This window comes from Sorex fumeus, unplaced genomic scaffold, assembly GCF_029834395.1.
Source record: "Sorex fumeus unplaced genomic scaffold, SorFum_2.1 ptg000072l, whole genome shotgun sequence".
In the NCBI taxonomy this organism is placed as follows: Eukaryota; Metazoa; Chordata; class Mammalia; order Eulipotyphla; family Soricidae; genus Sorex; species Sorex fumeus.
In genome coordinates this window covers 30,442,823-30,466,888 of record NW_026606129.1, presented here as the reverse complement: position 1 = coordinate 30,466,888, position 24,066 = coordinate 30,442,823, and the positions used below count along the sequence as shown (strand labels likewise).

Here is a 24,066-nt window from a genome sequence, read left to right as displayed (position 1 = left end):
AAATAGACAGGATTGCCCTCCATAACTGCTGTATTATATTTCAAGTTTCTTCCTGCATAGTACGAATTTTGCTCTTCTCAGCTAGCCTTTTGTAGTCATTATTAAACAAGTACCTTAACCCTGTTAACAATAATGCCTATAATAACCATACTAGGTGCCAGGCACGAGGGCGGGGTGGGGGGCGGGAAAGTCGTATTTAATTCTTCATAGAGCTTGTGCAGCAGGTACATCCGTGATCAGTGCCAGTTACAGAAGCACACTGTGAAATGCCCTTGAAGGTGACCCCCCGCTGTGCCGGGCTAGGGGGTCCAAGCATACGATGATACGCTTTCTTTCAGAGGCCCCAAGTTAAGATTCTTAACCATTCATCTAAGATTCGAAGAACTAGAACAAACTGGTAGGAGTCCTGAAGATCCGTTAGTTCCTTTCGGGTTCCTTGTAAGCATCTTTCAAAAGCGGGGGTGGGCTGGGTGGGTGGGCGTCCTGTTTTCCTCTCCAGCGCGTGGTTAGGAGTTAGGGGCGGTGGTACTTCTCCACTTCAGGGGAACCTCCGACTCGAAAAACGAGTTCGACGATTCAGATTAAGGTCAGTCCAGATTTTACAAAGAGGGGCGGGGCGTTCCGAAGTAGTAGCGGGGGTGGGGTGGGGGTGGGGGGGAGAGCGAGAGAGCTGAGCCTAATGGAACGCCGCGGGGCGCTGATTGGCTGGCACCAACGCCCGTTCGGTATCCGTCCCGCCCCATGTCCCGGAGGCCTAGCGGCGGGGCCGGCGGGAGCCCCGAGGTGGCCGGCGCTGCCAAACGGGCAGGGGGCGTGACGCGAGGGGCGGGGCGGGGGCGTGCTGGGGGGCGGGGCCAGGGCGCGCGCGCGTCACGGCCTGCAGCCCCGCCCCCGGGCTCCGACGCGCTCCCTCTTCCTCCCCCGCCCGGTCCTCCCTGGCTCAGTTCTCGCTCCACGTTCCACGCCGCGCGGCCTCGGTCCCCGGCGAGAGCCTGCCCGGCGGCGGCCGCGCGCCTCCGCGCGCTCCGCGTCTCTCGTGCACGGCCGAACTCCCCCCTCCCCTACTCCCCGAGACACACACACAGACACACACTCACACACACACACACGGACGCACGTTCGTTTCTCCCCGCGTGCGGGGGGTCTCGGGGGCTGCGGCAGCGGCGGGCAGACGGAGCGTGGCAGCGCCGTAGCGGCCGCCGCGGGCTGGCCGGCTGGCCATGGAGGCGGATGGGGCCGGCGAGCAGATGAGACCGCTACTCACCCGGGTAACGATCCGGGCGGCGGGGCGTGGGGCGGGGAAAAACGGGAGTTGGGGGAGGAGGTGGCGGGTAGGTGGTGGTGGTGGTGGTGGGGGGGGGGGGCCGCGCGGGGCCCGGCGCTGTGCGAGGCAGACAAAGGCGGGAGCGCGGCGGGCGGCGCGGTCCGGCTACCTCGTCCCAGCCCGGCTTCCCTCCGCCTCGCCAGCCCCTTTGTGTGGCCGCCCCCGAGCGCGGGTGCGATGGGGACGGACCGCGACGCCGGCCCCGTGCCGAGTGTGGGCTGCCGGCCGCGTTCCCCGCGCATCCTCGCCGCCCGCATCCTGGGCACCGCTCGGGCGGGAGCGGTGGCACCGTCGCGGGGGCGACCCTCTCTCCCTCCTCTCCGCTGCGCCGTGCCGCCCTCCCTCCCGGTGCCCGGGTCTCGGTTCTGAGCAGCCCCCTCTGTGCCCCCCCCCACCCGAACATCCCTCTTTCTTCTCCCCGGGTGGAGGAGCGCAGCTCCACCTGTCTCCCGGCCGCCGGCAGCGGCGGAGAGCTGGGGCGACTCTCCCCGGGTCTTGGGCGACTCCCCAGCCCGGCCGCGGTGCGCTTTGTTCGGGGAGTTCTCCGGCCGCGTGGACGGGGCCGCCCGCCTCGCGGCCGAGGCTCCCCTTCGGGCCGGCCCCACGGGGCCCGCCTCCTCCTTTGGCGGCGAGGACTGGAGGAGTCGCCCCCTGCCGCAGGCCGAGTGGGAGAACGGAGCCCCGAGCCGTCGGAGCGACTCCTGCCCTCCTCCACCGGGCACGGGCGCGTTTCCCGGAGACGCTGACTTGGGTTTCAGGATGGATGGGCAGCGGGCTGGACTCACAGAGGGCCTGGGCCACCCCTCGTGGATACCGATCGCCTGGCCGCGACTTCCTGCTCTCATGTAGAATGCATGTGCCCCCCCCCCCCCCCCCCCGCCCCATCCTCCTCCACCTCGGGCCTTCACCACCGTGGTGGGTGACCCTCTCTCTCGCTGCTCCGTCGTTCCTGATTAGGAGGGCATGGAGGTCTTCTAAATTTTCCTACTTGCAGTTCTTCCCGCTATGACCCTCGAGGAAGGGAAAGTTGCAGTGAAATTTTTTCCAGTGTTCCCCAGCCAGCAGGAAAATTTGCTTTTCACGTGTTTTTTATTTAAGAGTTGTCCTTAATCGCTCCCCTCCACCCTATCATTTGCAAGATAAGGCCCTGGAGGGTAGACGTTCAGTTTCCTCCTTGTGTTCACCTCTAGAGTCTACTCTTCACCCCACCATCTCCACTGCCCCAAACTCACCCCCAAGGAGAGAAAAACGCAGTATCCCCGTCCCCCCCAAGACTAAACTCATTTGGCAGTGGTTTGGTGGAAGACCACTCACAAGAATGCAATGGAGTACAGGAAATGCATCTTCCCTACAGAATCTTCTCTGATTCTTTATGTCCCTTGGACACATACTTCTCTGACATCAGGGCTCTGTGTTTCGGTTTTTGTTTGTTTGGTTTGGTTTGGGGGCTGCACCTGGTGGTGCTTGGTTTCGAGGCTACTCTCATCCCTGTTGGAGGGACCCTGCAGTATGGATCCTGGACCTGCTGGTTGCAAGGCATGCTCCACCAAACCCTTTGAGCCATCCAACTGGGATGTCCTCTAATAATGTGTATCATGTACTGTTGCCTCTTCCTCAGCTCAGATTTTTGACTCAGAGCAATAAAAAGTGAGTTTTCATTCCTAAAGCTGGTTAGAGACTATATGTTCTCAAATATTGCCTACTTAGCATATGAAAAATACCAGTTTTCCAATCCATTCTTTCGTTGTATTAACAGTTGCTTAAGGCTTACTCTTTAATATCCAAGACAGTCAGCTTGGTTCTTAATAGAACTTCAAATGAGGAAAATGAGACAAAGGATTACTGAACACTATTACTAATGGCATGGCAGGGCCTTTGGAAAGCTGTTTATATCCTTAAGTCTTTGAAAAGATACAATTTAGCTACAGTAAATATATACAAATCAGTAATAGGGATGAGATGCAACAGGTTATCATACCTCTAAAAATAGAGTAGGGAAGTTTGGTTTAAGAAGTAGAGATCATGACTAGAAAACTGGGAAGAAATGAACTATTGTCGCTGATAGATTTTTCTCATCATTTTCCCCCTGGTAAAAATGAAGTCATGAAAATGGAATATGATGATGTTCATCTTAACTGCTCTAACTCATAGCCAACTGCTTAATCAAAAAATAGTAGAATACAATTAATAATTATGCAGAAACACGAATAAATTTGTGATGATTTATATTTTAATTTGGAGCACTTTCATAATTTAGGCTTTAGGGTAAGTACTGTAATTCTGTAATTTTCACTTTTCAAATTTTGGGATAAGGGCAAAGTATTTTATCCTATAAAAAAATACACAACTTTGGTTGTGTTATAAAAACTCAGCTCTTCCTTGGGACTGAGTTCAACTGCGTCTACTATTCTAGTATACCAAATGTAGTTTCTTTCATAACACTGCTTACTGAGTTCTGAAATTTTAGCAAGTGTTGTATTTTCATTTAAGATGTAAATGATTTAACACAATTCTGTGGCCACTGACATTCTTGGAATTGTTCTCGTGAATTTTGTTGCTGTATGATTTTATTCATTTTATCCATATTTATTGTCTGCTCGGTGACAGACACTCAAGATATAGGCAAACTACCTACCTACAGAGCTAGCCTCTTTGAGTTTATTTTGGAATGTGTATTGTACACAATGATAACTTTTGTGTAATTGCTAATTCCATTTGTGTGTGCCAGTTAAAACATTTTCATGATTCTGTAGTCATGGACATGTAGTCATTAGAATAAATTAAAGATGTTTACAACCTTGTATGAATATAACAGTGACTATCTAGTCTTTTTGTTTGTTTGTTTTGGTAGATCTATAAGATCCTCTAGGGGGATCTGTAATTAGGTCTTGATCATTTTAGAGAAAATAGACACCTAAGCCTTTCTTCAGAATTTTAATTTGTCCTCCCCCCACCCCCCCTTGGCCTTAGTTGGTATTTCTGGCTTTCAGTCCATGGATTTGTAGCAAAGACAGACCCAGCAAATCTGTCATCTGTCCAAATGAAACTGTAGGACAATTGAATTGGATTGAAGAATCGTTTTACTTGGTAATTGAGGTTGTAAAGTACACAGGTTTTGTTCAAAGAGAGATTATGAAAAATTTTGAATTTTCTTTTTTTTTTTTTTGTTACGCTAGCCTGTTACTTGAGTAGGTTAAAATCGAAACCCAAAGTAATCTGGTTTTGGAGCAACCTGCTGTATATATTTTTTGGTGGTATGTGGTGTGCTAACTAACCAATTTATTATAAAGCTTTGGTAGTTTTGCTGTCAACATCCTGTAATGGTTTTTTTCTTCTTCCTCTTTCCTTCCCTTCTTAGTATATTTTACCACAAATATGATCTTAAAGGGGATAGGGTCTGCAACTGACAAAATGGCTCATTTAAATAAGGAACATCCTGCAGTTATTCACATGGTTAATGTTAGATTAATCAGTATGATTTTGATTTGTAATTCTTTCCTCTTATTATTTTTCCATAATTATATATCACTTTAATACATAGAGGTTCTTAGTTTTTCAGTAACATGCCCTCTTAATAAATGCCTGTTATATATATGTAAAGTTTGTGACTTCTGTTTGTGCCCTCCTTTTGTTGGGGAGTAGCACCTAGTGATGCTCAGGGCTTACTCCTTACTTTGCTCAGGGATCACTCCTGGCAGTGTTTAGGCGATCATATGTGGGACTGGAACCAAGCACCTTAATCCTTGTACTATCTCTCTGACCCACATGAGCCCTCTTTTGAACCAAAGGATTTGATTTCTGAGCCAAAGTGATACCAGTGACACTTTATTATTACTATTATTATTATCATTACTTAAATTTTAGTCTCATTTAAAGGAATGATTTAAAAATTATTTTTTATTGTAGTTTCAGTAACATGGTTTCTGGTAGTATATGGCAAAGTAACTGTAACTTCACCACCCCCAAAGTGCACTAGACCCTTCACTCACGATTACAGTATACCTTACTAATTTGCTCTAGCAGACTTCTTTTAGGCAACCATGGGGATGATACAGTGTTATAGTAGTGTTTAGCTATGCTGCTGTCTCCCTTACCTTAGTAGAGGGTTATCAGGTTGTTGCCATGCTGGGTTTCCAGATTTCTGGCTCAACTTTCATGGGATGGACATTTTTTTAATGAGAGCTGTAGGATGAATATAGTCAAACACCCCCCCCCCCCCCCCCCCCCCCGTTTAGGAGTTAGTGGGATAATTATGACAAGATTTGCATTTTAGTAGTCTATCTGATGTGCAGCTTGGATTTGGTTTGGTTACCTTAAACAGGTTTCCAAATTTTTATTCTTAAAATATTTTTAAAAACTCTAGTTTGGATTTGAATATATTTGTGGTGAAAGTTAGTTAAGTGGATAAGTATCACTGGGTTCCCATTCTGTTCACCGCAGTTTAATGATGTTTTCTCCCCCCTTTCCTTCCCTGGATGCCAAAACCTTTTACAGATTGTGAGATAGGAAGAAGCTATTGAATTGTATATCATTTTTGATTAGGAACTTGAGAGTGGTTACATCTTTGAAAATTGAAATGCTGGTTGTCTTAGACATGTTTACTTTAGAAGGAGGCATAGAAAGTCTCAAATGCATGAGAAGGGAAAATATGATACTACCTGTTGTTCTCATAATTAGCCATATCTTGTAATGATTACTTGGTGCTTTTATGCTTGGTGCATGTTCTTTTTAAATTTAGAGTGTTTTCACATCATTATTTTGGAAAACAAACACTGAAAATATATAGAACTCCTTTTAGTAATGTTTGTAATCAACAAAAATAGTAGTATAGCCGATTTATCACAGCCTCTCTTCTCCTTATGTTCGTTGGTAGTACTGGAGATGTTTCCATTTTTTAAAAAAGCCCTTTTATGATATTAAAAAATGAATTTAAGAAATTTCTATTCTGTTTTACTTTGGCCAGTGGGTTATTTTCTTGATCTAGTATGTATCTTTTCTTTCTCAAATTTTTAGTGTTCTTTAGTGGTGGTGGGAATTTGTGAAGAGGAAGTTGTGTCATGGAAAAGAGGGAAGACCACTCTTGTTTGTCTGCATTGCAACAGATAAACAGGCAAGTCAGGGGGAGGGGGCATCTTTAGGGAGTTGCAGATTAGTCCAAGATTGTGAGAGGAGGTTCAGTTTATATATAGAGTGACTTCTCTGAAAGCTTTGCCCCTTATACAACCAGATTTGGTAGCCCTGAATTTACCACTTTTTTTTATTTAATGTCTCTTCTCTGCTAATAATTTATTCTAGCAGACTACATATATACTTCAGGAATCTTTTATTTATCTATATATTCATTATTCCATTTATTTTTGTTTTGGGGCCACTCCCAGTGGGCCTGGTGGACTGAGAATCAAAAACTGTTGAGTGCAACAAGGCAAGTGCTCTCTACCTTCCTTCTTGCCGTCACTCTGTCCCCATTTATTCCTATGTGATGTCAGGGTGCCTCACACATGCCATATGAGGCATCTGCTTTACTATTGACCTACATCCCCAGCCCCTGAGTGCTTTTTAAAATATCTGAAATGTCTTCACCTGCTTTTGCTTTCTTGAAATTCACATGGTCACAATCAGATTTGCAGCAAAGTTATATTTCTGGAAGGTACTATTTTCTAATGTGAAATATGTTGAATTTTAATAGTATTATTGTGATTACATGCTGCATGAAATGAAACAAAATGACCTACAAGACATTTGGAGGGTTCTCAAGCAGTGCTTAGGAGACAAGGGGGACACTTAGGGGAGTACTGGACCAAATAGGTTGGCTGGCTCAGTTCTCAGACCTGGTGATGTGGCACTGCGAAGGCCAGTGTGACTGGGTACCACCAGGTCACTCCATCAGTGCTTAGAGTAAAGGCATTTTTAATTCTGTAAGAATTGAGTATTAAAATTAAAAGACATTTACAATCATACAGATCTATAGTTTTTCTGTAGAAAATTGAATAATCCAGAGCAGTACCTACCGTTATTTAATGGAATATACTTTGCTTGGTACCATTAATTGTTAAGTGAAATTTATTTGAATATGTTTTGTTTGCTTTATACCTGTGTCCATTCATGGTGACTTCTCTGCATAAAAAGTGCTCTGGGCGGGGAGGGGGCAGGGTCTAGAGTGACTGTACTGCAGGTAGGGCGTTTGCCTTGTACACAATTGTCTGGAGTTGAGTCTTTGGCACCCCAAGCCCATGAGGAGTGATCCCCGAGTGCAGAGCCAGAACTAAGCACTGAGTTCTACCAGGTGTACCTCTCTCCCCAAAATAAAGTGCTCTGGGCTCTCTTGTAGCATTTTTATTGACCAGCATTAACAGTGCCATATATAATATTATCAATCACTGTCTAGTCATAATTTTTCTGCAACAGACATGACTACAGGGACTGTTTGGACTATGGCAATTGCTTAGTTTCTAGAAACTGAAATGGTTAAATCTTGTATGCATTTTTTCCAGGAGAGGGTTAAATAGCATTGTAGTCTGATCTCAAAAGGGGCTTGTAGTCCAAAAAACAACCGAAGAATGACTAATCTAAATATTAGCTTGGGTTTGTCTCTTGCCTTTATAAAGTCCAACCTTATATTTTGCATAAGTAGATGGCAATAATTATTATAAGCACACCAGTATTTGCTAAACGTTATTTTGGAGAACAGTACATTTATAAAAGGGTTTGCCTGAGTATCATTTTGTACCCAAATAAGGTTGAGAAATGTCACATGCTTTATACACAGTGTATATTGACATATTAAAAACCAAGAAATGTCACATGCTATATACACAGTGAATATTGACATATTAAAGACCAAGAAATCCTAAAGTGAGTCCTTACGCTGATAGAGAAAGAATAGTCACACGAGATGGGAATTCCTGATTTTCCTTAGAAATATGAGCAGCTAATAACTAATTGAAGATCCAGGAAACTCTAGAAATCCAGAGCTAGAGCATCTACTCAAAATACTCAATTTCTTTAGTATTTGCAATTAGATTACAAAATTTACAATAACATGTTTAAATGAGAATAGAAGTACTGTCAACTCAATTGTTGGAGGAAAGGAGAGCTTTTAAATATCGTAAGTTATCTCATATGTTTGATGATAAATGGTATTAACAAGAACTGGAGAAGATAGCTCAGCTCTCAGAGGTGCATTCGTTGCATGTGCAAAGACCCAAGTTTGATCTCTGGCTCATCAACCCCACCCACTGGAACCCTGGAGGCTCCCAAGCATAACCAAGAGTGGTCCAGCACCATTAGGCCCAAGTAACACCAGCACAAGCACTGAGCATTTCTCAGTTTCTCCTATTACCATAACAATGAAGTAGCAGTATTGCAGGATTTGTTTGCTTACAGGATTGTAGCTGCTATTCTCATTTAAAAATATGGTTTATCATAAAATATGACATAAAGGTCATTGTTATATAGTATTTTAGGGTAATGTAATTTGTATTAGTTTTCCTGCATTGGTTTTTGATTGGTATTTTCTTGTCTCCATTTTAAAATGTTACTTTAAATCCTTCTTAAAAGATGAATCCCCAGTACAAGCACCGCAATCAGGAACCCCAGAGCACGGTGGGATGTGGCTCCCTTCAACTTTAAAAGTTTAGATTTTTAACTGGAGGTGGGGAGTTGTGACTTATGTAGTGAAGCAAACCAAATGCCTGACATCTGTAATGCTCTGGATTTAATTCAGAGCACCTCATGCTTCCCACACTGGCTCTGCCAAGTGTGGCCCCCTCAACAGTAGCAACAGTGAATAAAAATAAAGTTTCGATAGAGCCAAAATATAATTGAATGTTTTGTTTTTTTTTCTTTTTTTGCTTTTTGGGTCGCACCCAGTGATGCTCAGGGGTTACTCCTGGCTCTGCTGGAATTATTCCTGGTGGTGCTCTGGAGACCATATGGAATGCTGGGAATCAGATCCGGGTTGGCCGTGTGTGAGGCAAATGCCCTACCTGCTGTGCTATTGCTCTAGCCCCTGTGGTAACAATTCTAACAGTGTCTTAATGTAACAATTGCATGCAAAGAATGGAACTCCCAGAATTAGATTTCATCTGGCAAGTATGATGGGGAGATTGGGAGATTTTAGGTGCTTGTAAAAGAACTGAGGAATAGGATTTTTAGATTAAATTTTCTCAGATCATAATAGAAAAATGTCTGTTGCATGTTAAAGTAATTGTATCTACTTAACTTTTCTATATTGACATCTTTGCTTCTAGCCATTGCATCAAAGGATTAAATTCTGTTTTGTTTAGATTTGGGGGCCACACCTGGTTAGCCCCCATGACTCTGTTCAGGGATCACTCCTGGCAATGCTCTGTAATGTAATGTCAGGATCAAACCAGACTTGGCCCACCTCACCTGCAAGGCAAGCATCTAACCCCTGTGCTGATAAATGGCTTTGAAAGTTTAAGTGATGAATATTGAGTAGATGTTTCTATACTTAATATCGTCAGTGCTTTCTCAGTGTGGTTATGAGCTTCAATAGGAGTGGGTCAGTTTGAGATTATAATTTGTCAGCAGTGAATTTTAAATTGATCATTGGCAATAGCTGATTCCTTGCATCTGCAATAGGAGTAAACCATGCTTATTAGAAAAAATCTGTAGAAGATCAAAATGATAGCATTTCTGCTTTAGTTTACCAATTGCCTCAAGAGATTGCTGTGTACATCATTAAAAAATGAGATCAGTATACTAATTTTGGTTAGAGGCAAATTATTGTCTAATATCTTGGATCATTGTAGTGTCACACCTTTTCCTTAAGTTCTCTGAGATAAATGAACTTGATCATTGTGTGAACATAGTAATAAACATGCAATTGTATAGTATTCCTTGTTAGTTTTCAGCTACTTTCTCCCTCTCCTGCTGAGAGAATGGATTAAAATGCCTTTTTAACTGGCTCAGTATACATGTTGATTGTTGAAACCCTTTTGAGGATTATACTGTATAGCTGTGTTACCCTCTATCATTCTGTTGGCTGCTCTTCTGTACCCGTAGGCTACTGCTGTGTCTCTTCTGTTCCTTGACTCTTGTTCATCCTGCTGGTCTGTTATTTTCTTTAGTTATTTGTAAGTGTAGTTAAAGTTACCCATTTAAGTTAGTTTCTTTCTTCTACTGAAAGAAGTTGTATTTATTTTCTTTGCCATCATGTCTTTTCTCCTGAAACTCCTCTCTGTGTCAATTCTTAAATTTAGGTATATAAGTTTAGCGAGTCTCCTTTCTTCCCCAGTTCTCAGATTCTACAACTTACATATATAAATATTTTGTTTGCTTTCTGTTTATTTTTTGTTTTTAATTATTTTTTTCTGTCATTCTGGCAGTGTTGGGAGTCAAACCCTGGTCTCCAGCATGCAAAGCATGCATATTTAGCCCTTTGGGCTATCACTCCAACTCCCTCAATTTTTACTGTTTGAACTTTAAAGCTCTCTAGTTACTTATTTCCACTTCTATTTTTGATCCCCTGCTGCCAGTTCCTTATCTTGTTTAGAATCCATGGCTTAATTCTTCAAACTCTTGTTCGAAGACATTTATCATCCTATCTAGTAATTAATGAATCCCTAGTAATTTGCTGAGAGGGCTCAAAGCATCTGGAAAAAAACAAGTCACAGCGTTGGGTATTGGTACCTTTCTACATTCATTTTTTTCTTCTGGTTCCTGAATACAAGTAGAAAATGCCCTGTGCATTGCCAGTTATCCCCTATCTTCTAAGGTGGGCACATTATTTATCGACTTCACTTTTTAGACTGTATCTTCTCACCTCTCAATCCTAGAATATATTGTTTTTCTTCTTCAGAATATGTGGAAGATAACAGAAGGTTAACAGAAGCTCTGTCCACTATTATTTTTACTTGGAATCCTGATGTCTTAAGTAGAGCTTATCAAATCTTCCCTTCTCTTTGCACTTCTTATCTGAGTGAGTGGTATTTGTTACTCTGATTTGAAACTGTGAACGTTAGCCGTGATGTGTGTCTCTTTACCCAGCAAGAATCAGTTTACTTCTGTATCTGTTCTTAAGCCCCTCTACTTCTTTTCTTTGGCTTGTAGTAATGCAGTGCCTTTTTAAAAGTTGACTCCCAGTATTAAAGAAAAATGTTCTGTTAGAAAAGAAAAACGGTTGAATAATACAGAATGGTAAGCAAACCTTATTGAAGGGAGAGTGTTGTTGTGGTATCTTTTAGTGAAGGAGAGATTGGACTCAACTCCATCCTTAACAAGGACATGTGGTCCTAGCCAAGAAGCAGGGGGACAGGGAGAGGCTTGTGAGTGGAAAGTTTCTAAGAGGAAACTTTAAAGATAAGGGGGATAAAGATGGAGTGTGAAGCCAAGAGTGTCTCAAAGACACTTGGTAAAGTTTGGTCTAAGGAGTGAATCTCTGTCGCCAGCTCTCCATAGAATTCTCTACAGTGCTGCTTTGTACCAATGATTAAACTGCATTTTTATGAGGATGGCTCTAAAATTCCTGGGTCTGAAACATCTGTTCCATTTCCACTTCTCCATCTTTTCCTGTCTATGCCACTATACTCCTGCTTGATGTATAATCAGTCAACTTGTTTCAGTTATTTGAACATACTATACTTTTTATTTTCATCTTTGGTCCTTGGCATATTATATATACGTATACTTCTGGCACATTAATAGGCATCATCTGTTGTCTAACTAAGTGCATAAAACAAATGGAATTGTCTTGTAGTAGGATAGATTATAAAAATTATAAATGGTAAATAACCAAGTGATTCAAGTAGTAGATATCTTTATTCAGTCCTGATAAGGGTAACTTGGAGATTGATAATAGTATATGCTAATAATGTTTTCAGAAAGATGTAAAATTGTTTAAAATGAATGGAGCACTTTGCATTGAAGAGTTCTTTGATATTAATGACATTTTGGTTTTGTTTTTCATTTTGTTCTTTTGGTCATACTGGTAGCACTCAGGGGTCACTTCCAGCTGTGCTTGTGGAGCAAACCCTGGCCTCCTGCTTGCAAAGTTTATGCTCCCGCCTCTGGGATGTTTTGTACCACACCTGGTGGTTTTTAGGGGCTACTCCCAGCTCAGAGGTCGCTGCTGCCAGAGTTCAGGGTATCAGGTGGTGCCAAGGACTGAACCTCAATCTCCTGCATGCAAAGCATGCTCTCCCACCCACTGAACTTATTGTGAACGAGATGGTGCCAGTATCTAATATTTAAGTTATATTTTGTGGTAGAACTTTTCTAAGCCCCTTATGCTCATTGTTTAATTTTAATAATCAAAGAGTTATACAATTTACTTGTATTCTATAGAGAGGTTACAAATCTAGTGAGATTAATATGTTCAACTAGCTGGAGCGATAGCACAGCGGGTAGGGCGTGCGCCTTACAAGTGGCCAACATGGCCGACCTGAGTTCGATTCCTCCGCCCCTCTCGGAGAGCCCGGCAAGCTACCGAGAGTATTCGATATGCCAGACACAGTAACAACAAAGTCTCCAATGGAGACGTTACTGGGCCCGCTCGAGCAAATCGACGATCAACGGGAGGGCCTTTACCTTTTTTACCTTTTTACCTAGTGTGAAAGTAGAGCCAGGATTTGAATTAAGATAATTTGTCTCCAGAGCCAGTACTCATCAATATTTTGTCTTCAACCACAATGAACTGGTTGACAGAATTATATGTATAGCTACAGTAGTAGCTAATCTTAGTTCTATGCTAATGTACTTTGTAGAGAGAAATCACTGGATTAGGTTTTTAGGAGCTATTTTATAAATATATGGACATTCTCTTAATAATCTAGTATTTTTGACTGTTTCACTGCTTGAATGAAATGCTGTTTTCTGAATCCTACCATGTTTCTAAAAATACATAAAAGCACCCTTTTCCACAAAGTATTGCTAGAAGGACTTAAAGATAAATTACTTCTCTGGTGTATAAGGATAATTGAAAAATTAATTTTTATTCCAATTTTGATAATTTGAGAGATAAATATTATTTGAATTTTTAATAAAAACTTATATCAAAGTATAAATAAAAGTAATCATTTATCTTGATTGAAAGCTCCCTAGAACCTGTACCATGTAGCTCTTAAATTTAGCAATATTACAAATCTGAATTCTTACTATTTTATAATTGTATAATTGAGGTAACTTTTACCTCAACAAATAGAAACAAATTGAGTATTTCAAAAGGCAAATTTTTTAATCTTGTGGAGTCAGAAATATATTTCAGTTTACTGGATAATATGTATATGTTTTGTTGAATGGAGTGTTTTGTTTCTGAGTATGGATTTCATTCCTAGAAGAAGAATACTAGAATTTTCCCTCCCGCATGTTTTTGTTTTGCTTCTTCATGGTCTGATGATGCCACCAGAGGTTGTTAGTACAATGCAGCCATACTGACAGGAGGGCTGGTTATTTCAATTTTTTCCGTATTGTTGAGTTGCACAACAAATCTTGGGCTGATTGCTCTATGTTTGTTTGAGAACCTTTTCACTGACTTTGTATCATTGTTCTTTCACAACAACAATTTCACTGACTTTGTCATCATAACTGATTTCTTTTTTTTTTTAATTTTATTGAATCACCATGAGATAGTTAAGCTTTCATGTTTGGGTTACAATCACACAAAGATCAAACACCCATCCCTCCACCAGTGCACATTCCCCAACACCAATGTCCCTGGTATACCCCCCTTTCCCACCCTCCCCCTGTCTCCATGGCAGACAATTTTCCCCATACTCTCTCTACTTTTGGGCATTGTTTTGGTATATAGCTCCTGAGAGGCCATCAGATCATCACTGATTTCAAACGTGCCAGTGTACCCATGCTCCATTGTCGTAGGAACAGGGAATAACTTGGAGCCTGGCCTAATAAGGACCTGACATTTGCCTCATTTTTTTTTTCAGTGTTGTTGATGCCTTTGAGAGCACTGGCCAGGACATTCACGTCCACCAATATGGAAGCACAGAAAAATGGGGGAAAGAAGACAGGATGGACAAAGCACAGGTTTTCAGTGTAGAGGTTGTGCTATAGTATGAACAAAAATTTCAGGAAATGAAAAGATTCTGCTAAGAACAGCTAGGCCTAGTTTTTCATCTCTGACATTTGTCTGCTTTGTCAGGTGCCACTTGAAGTAACTCATATCTTATATTTGCATCTGCTTCAGTTTCCCCATTTTTTCCCCCCATCAAACTGACACTTGGTTTGGAACCTTCTAATCAAGTTGAGACTATGAATTTCAAGCTAACAGATTAAGTAACAAGTTAAACGGTTTTTAGTATATTCAGTTGGTTGGGATGAGTTGACGTAGAGAGATCATTCTTTTTAGGGGGAAGAAGAGAGCAATATCTTATGGTGCTCAGGGATCATTTCTGGCTCTGTGCTCAGGAGTGATGACTAGCAGTGTTTGGGGAAACTATGTGGTTCCAGAGACTCAAACCCTGGATTCGAGCCCAAATTCATATAAGGCGGAACTTAACCCCTGCACTATGTCTTTCTAGTCTGAGACATTCTGTTTTTAAAAACAACTTAGAAATGTTTTAAATGAATAAATTAAATTTTGAGAAATAGAGAAATTGTTTTTTTTTTTTGATTTGGCTTTTGGATTACATCCCGCTGAGTCGGGTTCTCAGCAGTGCTTGGGATACCGTACAGTTAGGTGTTGAACTTGGGGCCTCATACAAAGTGTGCTCACAATTGAGCCATATCACTGGCTCAATAAATTATTTTGTAAGTGTACAGATTCAAAAAATATTTTTTATCCTACTCTTAGTTAAAAGTGTTTCATTAAAACTCCAATAAGAATATTTTGTAAAGGAAATGTATATTCTGCTGGCATCTGTTAGGTGGCCAGGTAAGCTACTGAATATCCTATGATATTCAATACCTCCCACCTCCAACAGAGTCAGCAATAAGCGTTAACAGTTTCTGAAGTGGAGACCTTCTATTTCAAAGTTAAAATCACAGTAAGATGAAAAAGATCAAAATAAAAATATAAAGAATACTAAAGTACTAGAGTTAGAGAAGTTACTCTTCTTTGGTTTTGAATGATACGAGAGGATGTGAAAATGCTTCTGTTCCAAGTCTGAGTTTAAATATGTTTGATATTTCTTTTTTTTTTATTAGTGAAACACCATGAGGTACAGTTGTAGACTTACGAATTTTTATGATTGGGTTTCAATTATACAATATTCGAGTACCCATCCCTCCACCAGTGCCCATTTTCCACCACCACTGATCCCAGTATCCCTCCCACCCCCATCCCCCCCATCCTACCCTGCCACTGTGGCAGGGCATTCCCTTTTGTTCTCTCTTTTCTTTTGGGTGCTATGGTTTGCAGAAGAGGCATTGAGTGGAAATCATGTTCGGTCTATCGTCTACTTTCAGCATGCATCTCCAATCCTGGGAAGATCCTCCCAGCACCCTTTATTTGGTGCACCCTTCTCTAGCTGAGCTGCCTTTTCCCCTAGCATGTGCGGCTGGCCTCCAAGCCATGGAGTGAACCCCTGGTACTTATCTCAGCTATTCTTGGGTGTTAGTCTCCTATTTTGTTACTTTATGTTCCCCAGATGAATGTAATCTTTCTATGTCTGTCCCTCTCTTTCTGACTCATTTTGCTTAGCATGATACTTTCCATGTAGTACCACTTGTATGTAAATTGCATGACTTCATCTTTTCTAACAGCTACATAGTACTCCATTGTGTAGATGTATCAAAGTTTCTTTAACCAGTAGTCTGTTCTCGGGCACTAAGGTTTTTTCCAGATTCTGGCTATTGTAAACAGTGCTACAATGAACAATATGTTTGATATTTCTATATAAAACATACTTTGACTTTGGTAATTGACATTTGAACCACATGCACACACATTTAACCTTTTTTTTTTGGCTGGTGAGATTAGTTTTTAGTTTCTTAGATAAAGTTTCATAATTATCAGTAATAACCTAGGATGAAAACTACAAGAATCGATTCTCATGCTAAATATAGTTTCAACTACGATATATTCTTTTGTTATATTCCCTACTTCCCTCTTCATTTCTTCATTCCTTGTTTTTTCTTGGTGATGTTTGTGGGACCTGTACATCAGACTGCTATGGTTTCACACAGTGTACCTAGGGGTCACTGAAATTTGCTTTTTTTTTTTTATTTGGGTACTTGTGTATGTGCTTGCCAAGGCTGTACTCTTGAGTCCCAAAGTTAAGAGTTGTGGTACTCACCAGTCTGTATGTGGTACATACTCCAGGGGATCATCGGAGATGTCACTTCTTGGCCATGGCATCGCAACATCATTTTATTGTGCACTTGCTGGGTGATCGCTTTTATTTTGTGGTACAGCCAGGTATTGCCTGTAGCATCAGTCATCTGAGGTAGCCGAGTTTCCAGAATCCAGCGTGGTGCATATGGGACACTGGGGATTTGAACTTGTGATTGTGACTTATATATCAGGTACTCTAAGCCCTTGTGCTATAATTCCTCTGGGTCATGGGTTGTTTTTAAGAAAATTGGAGAGATACTTTGCCAAAAACCACTGTTCCTTTTTCCCCCCCGCCCAATCAGGTTGCATTAATTTTAGAGGACCTTTAAGAAAAAGGGCTGGAGCGGTAGCACAGCGGTAGGGCATTTGCCTTGCACGCAACCAGCCCAGCCAAGCTGGGTTCGATTTCTCCGCCCCTCTTGGAGAGCCTGGCAAGCTACCGAGAGTATCTCGCCTGCCTGCGTGACAAAGCCTGGCAAGCTACCCGTGACGTATTCAATTTGCCAAACACAGTAACAAGAAGTCTCAAAATGGAGATGTTACTTGCAAGGCAAGCACCTTACCTGCTGTGCTCTGTCTTGCTTCCCTTGTCCAAGTTTCTTAATGCAGCGGCAGGTATTTTTTCAAATCTTACCTGAAACAGGCGCCTATTTATTTTCTTCCCCAAGGGGCATGAGAGGAAAAGGCCTCACTTCCACTGCTAGTCACTAGATGGCAGTGTTATACATTGCTGTGGACTCAGTATAGTGACAGGTGGTAAAATGGAATTGGTTGCCCAAGATAAGCACTGTGAGTTTAGCATTGCTAGGTCTCGGTGGGGGCGGGTGGTGCTTCTCACTGAAACAGGTTTCAAAATGAGACTTCCTTTCAAGTTACAGTGTCCCCGTTCCCCCCACCCTGCCCTGACTGCTTCAAATTTATCTGTGGAATCCACATTAAAATAATACTGTCTTATTTTTATGAAGTGTTATAATGTTGGTCTCAGTGTAAAAGTTTTTGCTCTTTATGGTTTTAATTATTAGAGTTTATCTTTTTTTCAGAGGGGGAAGAACATTTAGAATGGTTCTAATTTCCTGTTTAAAAACTTTGACTGCAGTGTATTTGGTGTATAATATAACTATTTTCAGTGTACAGTATGATTTGATAATTGTATACATTGCAAAGGGATGACTACAAATACGTCTGTTAACAAAGTTAACTTTTAGATTTTACTCACGTGGCAATTTAATAAACTGTAATATTGTTGGCCATAGTGGTCAGACTGTACATTATATATTCATGGCTTATTTTACAGTAAAAACTCTGTAGCTCTGGCATCTTGTACTTATTCATCCTTCAGCTCCATCCCTTTCAGCAGCCCCCAGTCTGTTCGCTACATATATGAATTGTTTTTCCTTTTAGATCCACACATGAGACGTTAACAGTATTTGTCTTTTTCCTTCTGACTTAATTGGTTTAGCAAAAACATCTTTGCCTTTCATCCATGTTGTTGTGAACAGCATGATTTAATTCTTATTTTGTCACACTTCCACTTCTGAAAACTTAAAGAAATATACAAAAATAAAAACTTTTTAGTTAATGACAAGTTTATTATCTTTATTTAATGGTTTTCGGACCTGGAGGTGTTCAGGGCTTACTCCTGGCTCTGTGCTGAGGGATCACTTCTAGTGATTCTGGGGGATCATATGGAAAGACCTTATGGTTAGTTTAACATAACCCAGGTTGTGGTAAGCTGGGTTACCACAAACACAGGTCAGCCTTGTGCAAGGAAAATACCCTACCTACCCTATTTCAGCTCACATCTTAATGACATGTTTAAATTAAAACATGTTTTCTCTTAACTTGGCAGATGACCTGCTAGACTGCATTTCAACCCCATCCTTTGATCACATTAAAAAATGTTTGCAGGACTTTTTGCATTGTCAGTAGCAGGACTCAGTTGGATTTTGATTCACAAAAATGTACTGAATTTTATATATATATAAAACAATGTACAGAATGACAAATACTGTATGATTTCATATATATATGGAACCTAAAATAGTTAAAGTTAGAGAACCACTATTCAATTAGAGTAGAATAGTGGTTCTTATGGGAGGGGGAAATAAGGAATAAACTGGTCAAAAGTGATACAGAGCTTATTTAAATATGCAAGTTAAGTTCTTCAGATTTTCTATATAGCATAGTCACTATAGTTAGCAATACTGTATACGTAAAGCTTTCTAAGGTTTAGAGCATACATGTTAGGCTTCCTTATCACACGACATCCAATAATGATAGCAACAAGGGGATGTGAGAAGCAGTGTCACCTTGATGATGGTGATAGTGTATATTTACATAACTCCAAACTCACTGTAGATCTCAAATATGAACAGCTTTTTAATCTATCAATTACTCACCAGTAGATTAGTTTAAAAACCGTGGGTTTGATTCCAAACTCTTCAAAGGAAAAGAACAACAGCAACAACAAAACCGAAATTGATCTTTAAGGAATAACCAGCTAAAAATTCCTAAGCTTTGGGCAAGAGCAATAAATAGTATAGCAGGTGGAGCATTTGCCTTTCTCAGGCCAATGCCCCATATGGTTCCCTGTGCCGCACCAGGAATGATCTCTGAGTGCAGACCAAGAGTAAGCCCTGAGTACTACTGTGTGGCCACAAAATGAAGAAAAGAAATTCCTAGGCTTATTTTTTTCCCCCGTTTAATAGATATCATTCAGTTTTTATCAAGAAAACAGTAGACTTGCTTTGTTTTTCTACTTGATCTGCAAAAAAATTAAGAATGTTCATTGTGGTATTCAGGGTGCTGGTGTTGCTGCAGGAAGTACGTTGCAGAGCAGTAATAAATCTTGTATTTTGGTCGAGAATAGTATTCTATTTCTAGTTTAGGAAATCAAAATTTTCCGTGCTCCTTATTTATCCTGTTATTCTTCCTTTGGGTCTCTTATCCTTTCTTTATCCTCCTGCCTATCCCCTCCATCTCCACTTCCATCCAAATCCCTTTGCTGTGGCTCTTGGTAATCCAATGAGAGAAGTATGCCTGGCTCTGAGGTTAAGCACTTAAATTCTAGGGGAAGGTCATGATTTTTCAGTGGAGGTAAATTTCAAAATTTCATTGAAGAAATTGGTATTGGACCTGTTTGTTTTCAAGGTGCTCCTTATCCTGGACTTGATATATTGAGATTTAAAATAAAATCTAAATAGCACACTGAAATTTATGTTTGCATTGTATTATATATAATTATACCTGATATTACACATGATATAGTATATTATATATTTATATATGACATAATTTATACATATTATTCATTATATAATAAATACTAGTATTTTATTTTATTGTATTTATGTTCATATTTTTTGCGAAGTGCAGATCACAGAAAGTTAAATAGTTTCAGGAATAAAGGAGTGTCTTGGATTAAGTGGTAAAACTGTTAAATCTCTGACTTTCAATACATGTAGGTTTAATATATTGAATGATAAAGTTGGAACTATAAAAACACTTTTACTGAGGTACATTGGAACATTGGTGTGTTTACCTGAATTGTCTGCTCATGTATTTTTTGTTTTATGGAGCATCATTTTTATTTGAAACAATCAACAAAATTCATTGTGGTTAATTGCATTTGGAATTTTTACAGCTGTTTTTTAAGGAGGAAATGAGCTTTTTATTTCAGGAAAACAATTGGTAGTATAGGGTTTACCAGTGATGATCAAGTCTAGCTTTTACAAAAAATAAGAATTTTTAAAAACTTGTGTTTGCCAGCATAGCTATGATAGTTTCTTGACATCTAAACTTACCTGCTAAGATTATTGATAGTAACAAACTATTTCTTAATATCATATGATGAAGTTTTGAAAAGCTCTATGTCCCAGTGAACCTAAGGGTTTTATGAATAGATGAGGTGTGGGGATCTTTTCAGAGTGTGGCAGTCCATATAAACATAGCAGCATAGGAAACATTCATTTGAATTGTTTCAGATTCTTCTTACAATTAATATTTAATCATCACCATCACTATCACCCCATTGTTCATCAATTTGCTCAAGCGGGCATCAGTAACATCTCCATTCGTCCCTGTCACGTGCTAGTGTAGCCCGATGCCATATTGGGGTTCTTTCAGGGCCAGGGGAATGAGGACCATCATTGTTTCTGCTTTTGGCATAACGAGTACGCCACAGGTAGCTTGCCAGGCTCTACCGTGGGGGCAGGATACTCTCGCTAGCTTGTCCGGCTCTCTGAGAGGGATGGAGGCTTTGGGGGCGGCCTCTAATCACCTTTACAGGTGTTCTCAGTCAGGCATATATGCGGGCAGGAAATTCTCAGTAGCCTGCCAGTTCTGTGAGAGTGAGAACTAGACAATAAGAGGTCGTGCTGCCACAAATGTGGCTGCGCTCTTCCGGGAGCTTGGTTTTATAGTCTCTGGATCTTGACTGTTGATGGGGTTACACAGCAGTTGGTGGGTGTAACTGTCTAGCCACTGGAAGACGGGATATTTTAATATTTAATAAATATTTATTCAATGTTAAATATTAATATTTAATAAATCTTAGAAAATGAATGCTTTTTTTCCAATCAAGAGAAAGGGATATACAGTTGGCTAGAAAAGGTACTAGATCACTCCTCTCTTTCATCAAAGAATTTTTGTGAGACTGAATTTATTTATTTATTTATTTATTGAATCGCTGTGGGAAAAATTACAAAGCTTTGAAGTTTAGGTCTCAGTCATGCAAATATCAATCACAATTCCCTTTACCAATACTTATTTTTCACCACGAAGAACCCCAATAACCCCCCCCAACCCCCCCCCCCCCGATGTCTGTGGGGTAGATGAATTCTAGTTAACACTATCTACTTTGACTAGCTTCATTGTTTTGATAAAAGTTGCACCATTATTATTTAGACTTTACCCCCCCCCCCCATCAGCCATGCTGAAAAAGCATTGTGAAATGATCTGCTTTCTACAGCTGGGTTCAAGAATTAAATGATGGTTTTGGATTTCTGCTATTTTATTTATTAACCCTGCAAGTATTTCTACTGAGAGTCAGATAATTCAGAGATTGGTCTCTGTGCTTCTGGGGCTGTGGCTGTGCTGGAAAGCTGCTCGTGGGGGGCAACTGGTGACCTCGGTTGGGTGTGAAGGACAGGCCGGAGCGCGCCCCCCCCATCCCATGAGGTACCCATTGTGCCCCCACCCCCCGGCTCAGACCTGCTCTCCACCAGGCTCCCATGCGGCCGCCATCTTTCTTTCCAGAGAGCGAGACTGAATTTTTTAAATATAATTCAAGTAAGTACAAATTATTTTGGGGTGATTACGGTGAACATAGGAGAATACAGCTGTTCTCTTAAAACTAAAATTTGCAAAGATACTAAAGCTGTTCTGTTAAACTTTGGTTTTGATAATTATTTTCATGCCACTTATATTAACATGTAATCACTTTTTAAAAAGTAAATTTAAATGCTTCAATTTCTTTAATTTTACCTTCACTATAGTAAATATGATATTAAACTTATATGATGGCCATCTGATTGTTTACAAGTGTATGAAAAGATTTGAATTTAAAAGTTGGAGGGGTGCTGCTCATTTTTCCTCTTGGGCTGTTACTCATATGACCACTTAATTTGGGGTGAGAATGGTAGTTTTAAACCACAGTATAATCCACTAATCCTGTTAGACTCTTTATTTTCTCTCTGACACACTTTTTCACTCAGCTCTCACTTTCTCATTCATACTCCTTTGTTACCTATTCTTTTGAGTTTTATTTTGCACAGAAATGTTACAGAATGATTTCACTTGAAAACTGCTTCCTGCATTTCTTTTTTGGTATGTTCCGTTTTAGTTATGTGCATTACTTTGCATTTAGGAATCTTATACTGTAACCCTGTGTAGGATACAGTTATTAACTTGGGTGGTGAGGTAACCAGACAGTGATTGGCTGTACCATAAAAGCAACTTAGAAGAGTTCAGCTGAGTTCAGCTGTGTAAAGCCCAGTGACCTAAATCAGGTGTGGGCTTAGCGTCTGTTGTATCTCCAAGGGACTTATTTTATTACATTATCAAAAACAAAGACATTTGTATATAATTGTGGAAAGATTTCACCTGGAGCAGATGCTACTTGTGTATGCCTGTTTATGATTTTGTGTTTTGTTTACAAACTATAGAAGTTTTCAAAGTTTGCAACTTACAGTGAAGCTTGCAGGCATATTCATATTAGGCTTACTAACCCTGGTTTCGAATGTCATCAGTCTCTGTTCTTGTGAAAGTCATCTGCTGAGAAGAGCAAATCCTTTTGTAAAGTTAGCAGTAATTGTAAGTAAAGTAAAGAAAGGCCCTCCCGTTGATCATCGATTTGCTCGAGCGGGCCCAGTAACGTCTCCATTGGAGACTTTGTTGTTACTGTGTCTGGCATATCGAATACGTCACGGGGAGCTTGCCAGGCTCTAACATTTGTTATTTTATAAAATTAATTTTTGATTAGTTAATACAACTTGAGGATTAGAACATTTTCATTTGATTGAAATGAAAGAAAATCACTTTGTTTTAATAATTAAATATATTTTGAAGTTACACTAAAGTATTTAATAACCTTACTGATAGTTTGGGCTGGAGCCATAAAATAGCTGGTAGGGCGTTTGCCTTGCATGTGGCCTGACCTGACCAACCTGGGTTCGATTTTTCCACCCCTCTTGGAGAGCCCGGCAAGTTACTGAGAGCATCTCGCCTGCACGGCAAAGTCTGGCAAGCTACCCATGATGTATTCGATATGCCAAACACAGTAACAACAAGTCTCACAATGGAGATGTTATTGGGCCCACTCGAGCAAATCAATGAACAGCAAGCGAACAGTGACTGATAGTTTATGAATTATCTTTGGACTGTGGCTGTATGTTTTATATATAATAACATTAATTGATGGGGGGGATCTTCTGGTGTCGGGAATTTTAGTTGAGGTTTGTGTTATAGTGGTTAATAATCTTTTAGTTTTAATTTTATTTTAATTTAGTCATTGTGAATTTAGTCATTGTGAAATTACAAGTTATTTGTGGTTGAGTTTCAGGCATATAATGTTTCAGTACCTATTCATTTCAGCACCAGTGTCCACTTCCCTTCATTAATCCCTGTTCTACCCCCCAACCCCAGGTAAATGATTTTTAGCACATTTCTTTCTTTCTTTCCTTTTTTTTTTTTAAAAAAAAACAATCACTGTGAGATAGTTACAAAGCTTTTATATTTGAGCACATTTATTTCTTAATATGCTTTTGGCATGTTAACATTTTGATTATTTTTACTAGGAAAATACAAATGTAAATTTTTATTCAGGATAAAGGATTAGGAGATGAATTAGTAGAATGTGGTACATAGTTATAAAACCTGTTTCTCACAAAACTGGTTTTGATTTTGCTGGAAATTCCCACCTGTGAACTGAATTTTAATTTTTTACAGTAGACTTCTTTTCTGTAAGTTGACTTATTAAATTTCAAAATACGGA

At 40.4% G+C, this 24,066-nt stretch overlaps 1 protein-coding gene across 3 annotated transcripts in view; it reads left to right on the top strand.

Moving 5' to 3' along the window:
* The first annotated feature begins 1,112 nt into the window (after positions 1–1,112).
* Positions 1,113–24,066, top strand: part of SLC4A7 (solute carrier family 4 member 7) — a 98,505-nt gene continuing 75,551 nt past the window's right edge. For all 3 annotated transcript variants that reach the window (XM_056129946.1, XM_056129945.1, XM_056129947.1), the window contains exon 1: positions 1,113–1,268. In XM_056129946.1, the coding sequence (XP_055985921.1) occupies positions 1,221–1,268 (48 nt within the window). In that variant the 5' untranslated portion in view covers positions 1,113–1,220. The remainder of the gene's footprint in view (positions 1,269–24,066) is intronic.